A 10,045-nucleotide genomic window follows, 5' to 3' on the forward strand; every position below is an offset into this window, starting at 1 on the left:
TCTTGTTGATCAACCCATGTCCCCCATCTCTAAAGGAATGCATCCATGAAAATGTGTAAATCTGGAGGAGGAGAAAGCGGGACATCTGCCAACATCTAAGTCTTGTTCAACCACCATTGCAGATCATCAACTAGGGTAGGAGGAAGGGTATTAAGAGCCTGCAAAGGATCCCGTGCAAGATTCTACTTGTTGAGAAGAGCCCACTGAAGAGCCAGCATATGAGCACCACCTAAGGAGATAAATGCTGCAATGTAAGACCAAATCCCCAAAAGCGATAGAACCTCGTGAGCTGTAATGGAGGGAGCAGTAAGAGCATGGAGAACTGAAAGCTCCACAGAATGAAGTCTAAGAAGAGAAGGTTGGGCACGACTGAGATGGGTGTTGAAGGAATGAACTTTCCAATTTGATAACCAGCCTACTCGAGCCACCTCCTGGAGCAGCTGATGAATGTGATGGGCACACTCCTGTTTGGAATGAGCTAACAGTAGCCAGTTGTCCATATAGTGATGAAAGCACAACCCAAGAGCACGTAGGAGATGAGCAAACACTCTGAAATATGGGACCGAAGCAAGTCTGAAGGGCAATGCACAAAACTGATAAACCACCCCATGATGAACAAACCGAAGGTATCAGGATATGCAAGTAACCATTCATAACATCAAACATCCTCCACAAAACTGGAGAAAAAGTCCACCTGAGGGTGAGAAATGATTCCATGGTAAAATGGGGTAAACTGAGAAATTAAATGAGGTGGGACAAATCTATCACAGGCTGTCAGTCTCTGGTTTTCTTGGGGACAATGAACAGATTGGAGAAAAATGATGAACAGGTTTGTTGGCCTATTCAGACAAAAGGTTGTGCTCTGCCTCTGACAGACTGGCAGGTGAGAGGATCCCAAGGCATAGGGAAGGAAATGTGTAATTGAGACAAAGGAGGACAAGTCTTTCTGAGAAAAAAACGAATAACCCTCTGATCTGTGGTGAAAGATTGCCAAAGGTGAACAAATTCGCATAATCGATCTCCCACCATACTAAAACCCACTGGGTAGTCACCGATACTGTTGGCATTGTGCCCATCTATGTTTAATAAAATGACAAGTACCTGATGATGACAAAACCTTGTCAAAACGTTGTACATTTGCTGTCATGTTAAACTTATATTAAACTTTTTCTTCATTACCCATTTAAGCCGTCTCCAGCCATTATTAAAATGACAAGGTGAGGAACCCCCTAGGGGGAGGAACAGGTAAGGGTTAAAAAGGACTGAAACAGGAATAGGGGCTTGTCATGGTTCAGACTGTGACAAACAAGCTACCAAAGAGCAAAGGATAGTGTGTTGATACACATACTCCACACCACTCCACTTTAGCTTATGGAGGGCGAGGCATGCTGGCACCCTCTACTAATTGTGAAACAAACTGCTCATTATGAACCCTAATATCTGGGGAGGGTGGAAAACTAAATATGGAGAGGAAGAACTATCATGCAACAAAGAAGGACGGAAATCGGGGAAATCGATAAAACACCCATACCTGAGAAATCATGTCTCAAAATTATGTATTAGGCCTAGCTGATTCTGCAGGTTGGGCATAGGAAGACAGGGCAAAATTCGGAGGTGAAAAAAGGCTATCAAAATTTTCATTGACCCAAACAGGCTTGGCTTGTTCAGGAGAATGGGGTTGACCCATATAATGATCAGTCTCTTGGCAGATAATCACTGATACATCCAACGACGGGTCACCCCCAGCTGCCGCCTGTGAAAGTGTGCTTGTAGGAGGTATGATACCTGAAGTGGTAACATAAACCTCAGAAATCTTTTCAGAAATATGAAACAAACAAAAATGTTTGATAGAGAAATGCAAATGTGAGAAAAAAAAATAAGGACTGGGAAACTAAGTTAAGGTAAAAAGGGTTTTCAATATAATAATAATAAAAAAAAATACCAAAGAAATCCCACTTCAGAATTGAAACTATTAAATTTATGAGTGCAAAGCACATGAAAAGCAAAAAACACCTGCCAAATGAGAAGTGATAGTTAAATACAATGGAATAAAGGGAGTCACATGCATCATGAGAGTATGTCGCACTTCTATTGGTGGAGAGTTGATGCATTGGAATCAATCAATTCTAATGGAGGGGAGATAGAAGGCTTGTGGCACATGTAAACAATTTTTTGCACATAGAGGGCAGCACTGGATGATAATAGCTATTTATGTGAGTAGAGGTAGTGTACCATATCGGAAGCAGTACATTGTAAATCTCTATGTTCTGTGAGCCAATGTCGTGTGAAATTAAAAAACTCTGAAACGACGTGGATATTCAAAATGTGACCAGCAATAGTAATTGGTTATTAAGCCAAAGAAATTCAGTATTTGGTCAAAGCATTATCTGTTCGATCTCTATCTAATACCATACAAAAAATCTGGTCAATCTATACAGATTTAATTAGTTTAACCATACAAATATCCTGGTCATTAATCTATGTACATTTAGTTTATCCAGCATGTAAGTGTTCTGGTCATCACCATGTATATTTAGTTTATCCAGCATGTAAGTATTCTGGTCATCACCATGTATATTTAGTTTATCCAGCATGTAAGTATTCTGGTCATCACCATGTACATTTAGTTTATCCAGCATGTAAGTATTCTGGTCATCACCATATACATTTAGTTTATCCAGCATGTAAGTATTCTAGTCATCACCATGTATATTTAGTTTATCCAGCATGTAAGTATTCTGGTCATCACCATGTACATTTAGTTTATCCAGCATGTAAGTATTCTGGTCATCACCATGTATATTTAGTTTATCCAGCACGTAAGTATTCTGGTCATCACCATGTATATTTAGTTTATCCAGCACGTAAGTATTCTGGTCATCACCAAGTATATTTAATTTATCCAGCATGTAAGTATTCTAGTCATCACAATGTACATTTAGTTTATCCAGCATGTGAGTATTCTAGTCATCACCATGTACATTTAGTTTATCCAGCATGTAAGTATTCTGGTCATCACCATGTACATTTAGTTTATCCAGGTACATGGTGATGACCAGAGTACTTACATTATTTAGTTTATCCAGCATGTAAGTATTTTGGTCATCACAATGTATATTTAGTTTATCCAGCATGTAAGTATTCTGGTCATCACTGTGTACATTTAGTTTATCCAGCATGTAAGTATTCTAGTCATCACCATGTATATTTAGTTTATCCAGCATGTAAGTATTCTAGTCATCACCATGTATATTTAGTTTATCCAGCATGTTAGTATTCTGGTCATCACTGTGTACATTTAGTTCATCCAGCATGTAAGTATTCTGGTCATCACCATGTACATTTAGTTTATCCAGCATGGAAGTATTCTGGTCATCACCATGTACATTTAGTTTATCCAGCATGTAAGTATTCTGGTCATCACCATGTACATTTAGTTTATCCAGCATGTAAGTATTCTAGTCATCACCATGTACATTTAGTTTATCTGGCTTTTCTGAGAATCATTTCACACAGTTTATTAGACCATACAAATTTACTATATAAACCACACAATACTTTGCTTTACAGCGTAAAACACAGGCACAACTACAACAGCCCCCCCCCTACCCCACACACACACATAATAGTTAACAACTATGAGTTAAGGGGCCCCCCATGGAATTTTGCTTCATGAGCCCCATGAGGCTTAGTTGTGCCACTATGTATAATACATATTTTATTGTATTTCATAAGTATTCATATGATTAAAAACTAAGTGTGTTACCTTATAAATATTTTGTTCATCACTGTTAACAATTAGTTTGTCTTGTTATCTTGTAGTCAGGTAAGAGAAAACAGTACAGTTTAGTTAAATGTTCTAAGTTTTTAGCTACCACTAAGCTTATTTATATCAGCTAACACAGCTTTTCTTTAATGACAATAACTGTTAACCTTCAGGAGAAGAACAACATCAGATTAAAATAAAGTTGTATCATAGTACTTAAATCAGTAAAAACCATTACTTTTAAAGATATTTCAATTAAATTTGTAACAGAAATATAACAATCAAAATAATTGCAGCTCCTGCACCAAGTCATATAAAAAAAAAGATTAAATGAAAATAATACTTTTCAACATATTTTAAGTTACTGAACTGGAAGGGTGCAGTAAGTTTACCCTCCTTTGTAATTGGGAATAACTCTAAGATCAAAACTTTTTTCCACTTTAAAGCAAGTTTTGTCAATAGCTGGGATTTATCCTACCTTAGTAAATGGATGGTCCAGAAGTTGGCTTGCACTCCAACGATTTTGAGGATCATGCTGTAGGCAGTGGTCCAAGAAATCTTGTCCTTCTTCACTAAGACTGTCAGGAATTTCTGGAACTTCTCCCATGCCTACGCGAAACATAATCTGATAGCTATTTTCCAAATCATGCCAAGGTCTCTGTGAAATACAAAATCATCACATTTCATTGGTTACCTGAACAATGTTATATGTATCAGGCCACACAATTTATGTTTGGTGGTGTGAGAACCATATAACCTACAGCTTTGTACAAGTGAGCAAAAACATCTATGAAACACTTTAAACAACAACAAAAAATATAAATGACACTCCAAGGTGACCTTCATACAGCATCTACTTACAATGTGAAATTATTAAGAATTTCAGTAGAAGTGAGAATTTACTGTTAGAGCTCATTCACTTGTTGATTAGTATACTTGTTACGACTACCCATTGCTAATACTTGAACAAAAAACCATAATTAACATTATGTGATACATGTCACTGAAGATAATGCTTTGTGCTGCTGTCTGTCCTCCTAAGTTTGTTTTTGAAGTGAATGGAGGACATTTAAATAGTTGAAGAGACATCAATTCTACTGTACTCTTAAGATGAAGTAAAATTTATAAGCTGAATTTTGATCCAAGAATAATGTAGTTAATAGAGCTTATAATAAAAAGAAGTAATAACAGTAGTACACAAGCTCAATATTTAGATATAGACATTAATTTAGCAGAAAGCAGTATAGAGTTTATTATTTTTAATAAGAGAAGGGAATTTGATTTTTCCATCCTTGGTTTACCCACCCCTAACAGTTGTTCCGTCGGTATTGTTAAAAGGGATTATTACATTCCAATTAAAAAGATTTTTAACAGTTTGTAATAACAGTAATTTCTTTTTGCATAATATTAATTTATTTAGAAATAAACTTAAAAATAATGGTTATCATGACTGGTTTATTAACATTTTTTTTGTTTACTTTTTTATAATAAATATGAAACTATATGAAAAATTATGGAAAATTTAGAGGGCATTAGTTACTTGGTTTCAGTAGCTAATTGTCACTTTTAGAATAGTTCAGTATACCAGGGCGGGCAGACCAACTTCAGATAGATGGGCTTGTCTCAGCTCACCTGGTTTATGCTTGAATGGTAAGGATCTTTTATTATTTTGATTAACATAATTTATACTATCAAATACAAGGGTGGAGGTTGGAAGTTCTGTAGAAATAAAGGGTGGCTTAGTTATATTATAAAAATATTATATTATTATTTATAACATCAATTAAAAGGGTGGACACTGGGAGTTTTACAAATGGCTGCAGACAGCAAAAGTCAGTTTGAGTTGAGACCTTGTGGGTTCAAGCACTCAATTCCTAACCCTTAACTGATTCTCCTTTGTTTCTGGCAAGTTTTACATCAGTATTTGGATTTTGCCTGATAGATGGAATATCCCCAATGCATTTAGGTGCTATGACCACAGACATTACCCTTTATGACTTAAGGATGACAACAAGGAATGATAACAGAGGCATAATTTTGAGTTTCAATTTTATTATATTGTTTCCGGTTTATATTAAGTTCATTATTGTTTTATAGTGCTGATATTAATCACCTATGAACAATTAATGTATTGCATAACATTATATATTGTTAAATAGTAAATTACTGTACAAACTGCTGAAAGATAATGAAACTCAAAATTAATCAAATCTTAACACTCACACACATTCATTTTTATTTAACATATTTATTTATTTTATTTTACATTAGTTTATGTATACATTGTTTGGTGTATCAAGATTAAGGGTGGAGGGCAGGAATATTATACTAAAAACAAAGGACACTATTAGAAAATGTGTAAATACAAGCATAGATAAAATGGTAAAAAGCTGTTCTCAATTACTCAGATCAATTTTAAATGTTATTTACATAGTAGATTAAGGTATTTTGTATTTACAAAATATAAGAATTTAGGTAGATAAATAGCAATATGCACAAAATAACATTAAACCTACTATTATCTCTACCTTTAATTTACAGTTTTCTGTATTGAGAAAGGTTTCCCTAATTAACTAAAAACTATGTAACTTTTTTGACATCAAGTAAATCAAAATACAGACCATCATTATACAACAGAAGTAATTAATTGAATAAAGTTAAATATTTTATTAAACAATATCAGAAATATGTCACTTTACTAGTTTGTAATTCATATCACCATAAATAATTGCAGTATCTTCTGTTTCGCACATGTTCACTGCTATGTCATACAACTACATATACTGCAGTATTTGTTTATATCTGCATCACTATAGATACTTACTATGCCTGTTTCGCACATGTTCACTGCTATGTCATACAACTACATATACTGCAGTATTTGTTTATATCTGCATCACTATAGATACTTACTATGCCTGTTTTTCACATGCTCATTCAGGTGCTTATTGTACTTGTCTGGCACACATTTACATCTGGATTGGTACAGACACTTATTGTACTTGTCTGGCACACATTTACATCTGGATTGGTACAGATACTAATTGTACTTGTCTGGCACACATTTACATCTGGATTGGTACGGATACTAATACAATAAGTATCTGTACCAATCCAGATGTAAATGTGTGCCAGACAAATACAATAAGTATCCGTACCAATCCAGATGTAAATGTGTGCCAGACAAGTACAATTTGTCTGGCATACATTTACATCTGGATTGGTACAGAAACTTATTGTACGTGCCTGGCACACATTTACATCTGGATTGGTACAGATATTTATTGTACGTGCCTGGCACACATTTACATCTGGATTGGTACAGATACTTATTGTACTTGTCTGGCACATATGTTGACATCTGGATTGGTACAGATACTTATTGGACTTGTCTGACACATATGTTTACATCTGGATTGTTACTGGTGTTTACTGTACTTGTTTGACATGCATGTTTACATCAAGATTGCTACAGGCACTTATTGTACTTGCCTGGCACATATATTTACATCAAGATTGCTACAGGTACTTATTGTACTTGCCTGGCACATATATTTACATCAAGATTGCTACAGGTACTTATTGTACTTGCCTGGCACATATATTTACATCAAGATTGCTACAGGTACTTATCGTACTTGCCTGGCACATATATTTACATCTGGGCTTCTACAGGTACTTATCGTACTTGTCTGGCACATGTTTACACCTGGACTGTTACAGGTATTCATTGCACTCATCTGACACACATGTTTACATCTAGTTTGCTACAGGTATTATTGTACTTGTCTGACATGCATGTTTACATCTAGATTGTTAAAGGTACTTACTGTAATTTAGGTTTACACTCTGATAAATGGCTTGGGTTCTAATATTATGCAAAGGCTGCTCAATTAATTTTAATTATAATTTTATAGTTCTTAATCCTCAGTGTAAAATCATCTCAATTACAATACCACAGTAACAAATAGGATATGGTGCAAGAGAAAAGAATGTTTATACCTCTTGTATAATCTCAGAAATCATTATTTTTTTTTATTATTATGACAAAATACTATCTCACATTACTATTATGTTTCTTTTTATTTGGATAGTCTCCCAACATATTCACCTTTTTTGTGTATGAAGTAAAATGATTTGATCTAGCTTACGTTAATAATTTTCCAATAATTTCATTCTTTTGTATACAAGAAATAATACTTAATTCTTCACATCTAACTAAACTATTTTAAGAAGATAATCATGAATTACTTTCTGAATGATGAAAGAATACACAGTACAGAGCTATTTCATCCATTATTCCCAGATAATCTAAACTAATCTATTAATCAGTAAGACTTTCTTGTAGACACATGATGAGAGTAAGATACAGAAACAGGTGTAATGAAGCATCTGTACTATAAAACCATCAAAAGGAAACTGGAGATGCCATAAGTACTTTTAGAAAAGGCACAGGCTACATTTTATCCAAACATTGGAACATTTGTGAGTGTATGAAACATTTTGTTGTTCAACTTCTGTCTCAACCAAAATAGTTAATAAACTAGAAAATTAAATAAGACTGTATCTTCCAATGGTCATCATCCTTTATCAAAGCCAGGATGGCCAATTTAAACTCCTATACTAATGACACATGAAGAAAATAATAAATGAATCTATGGAATATATGCTGCTCACAAGCTAAATACAAATGTAAGTAATAAAAGATATCTATAATCGTCTTTTTACTTTCAGAATATCCTCTCCCATTAGAATCTTTTACAATAAATTTAAGCTGGGAGCAGAAACTTGTATCAACATTTCTATCTCATGTTCTTTTCCACTCTATCAAGTAAAGACAGAGTAATTAATACCACATAATGATTAAATAATGATACAACCTTGTTCTATGTAAGGCTGGTTTCCTATGATTTCCTGGCTATCAAGTTTTCCTCACTATTCATTCAAAACCTAGGCAGGGGTGGAAGGATTCAAAACACCCATGTGACATCTGTAATTTTAAGCTTGAAGCAGGTAGTAAATTTAAAGCCAAGATACACCTGTACATAGTGCTACATTTATTCTTTAAAGACTTTTTTTCCACTTGGGTCTAGAATATCCACTACACATAAGGCAAGAGCCTGAAGATAAAAATTTGATAAATTCAAACAAGATAGCAAACTGGCATTTTGAATATGTACTTACAGCTCTGCTTGTCCAAAATGTTTGAAACATGGCTCAGAAAAAAAATAAATAAAAGTTCACTATATTAAACGGAAATGTGAAAAAAATCTTATAATTTTCAAGAAACAAGAAGAGATGAAATTTAAAAAGCATGAAGAGTTTCGAAAAATAAAATATATCATAGGTAAAAATGATATGGTTCATATTAACCAGACTGACAAGATGAGAATGGAAAAGACTAACATTTCAATAACCTAAGTTTGCCTGGTCAAGAGTATTACATAAATTTACCAAAGGATGCTCCAACATATCAGCAAAAAGCAGGTTTTGGTTTGAAACATGGCTCAGAAAAATATTCAAAAAAATACTTTTGAGATGGGAAAAAACTTGGATTTTAAAACAAACAAAAGAAATGAAATTTAAGAAAATGTATGAAGAGTTCAGAAGAATCAAATACAATGCTGAGAAAAATGGAATGGTTCATGATGAAATGAGCATGGACAAAATTAACATTTTATTAACTTAAATGTGCTTGGTAAACATTTAAAAAGACTTATCAAAGGATGTTCAATTAATCAACAGCAGATTTTGATGTAACTTCTACTATTTTATTAAAATATTTAAGATAATAAAAACTTGTTGCTGAATGACAAGTTTTACCTACTGAAACAAAATATTTACTGACAAAAATTATTGATGTCATCATAAATACATGTGTAATACCAAAAATAAACTGGAGTTCCTGAATGGCAACATGGGCAAGACCTTGCAAAATTCATTCTTTTCATTATGGTTCATTCCTAAAATCGAACTTACACGAGCTGAACTCATCTCCAGAACAACACAGCCCACACTCCAAATATCAGCTGCTCTACCATGGCCTTCTGTTATGTTGCGTGTAAATACTTCTGGAGCCATATATGCTTTGAAACAGATAAAAAAAAATCACTTTTTGGTACGATGATAAAATCTTTGATAAGGGAACAGAGAATATATGTATATTAATGATAAGGTAAGAAATTAATAATCCTAAATATATATATATGTGTGTGTGTGTGTGTGTGTGTTTAAATTATTAACAACTCTGAACATGTAAAATGTTTACAGTTATTAAAA

The 10,045-nt window shown here is 33.9% G+C and overlaps 1 protein-coding gene across 1 annotated transcript in view; it reads right to left on the reverse strand.

The window, feature by feature from the left end:
• LOC106472437 (mitogen-activated protein kinase kinase kinase 4-like) overlaps window positions 1-10,045 on the reverse strand; it is a 33,802-nt gene that overhangs the window by 15,197 nt on the left and 8,560 nt on the right. The window contains exons 4-5 of the mRNA XM_022401007.1: window positions 9,746-9,852; window positions 4,245-4,424 (exon numbers count right to left, since the gene is read on the reverse strand). Coding sequence (XP_022256715.1) covers window positions 4,245-4,424; window positions 9,746-9,852 — 287 coding nt within the window. The remainder of the gene's footprint in view (window positions 1-4,244; window positions 4,425-9,745; window positions 9,853-10,045) is intronic.

The sequence above is a fragment of the Limulus polyphemus genome, unplaced genomic scaffold, assembly GCF_000517525.1.
Source record: "Limulus polyphemus unplaced genomic scaffold, Limulus_polyphemus-2.1.2 Scaffold5337, whole genome shotgun sequence".
Lineage (NCBI taxonomy): Eukaryota > Metazoa > Arthropoda > Merostomata > Xiphosura > Limulidae > Limulus > Limulus polyphemus.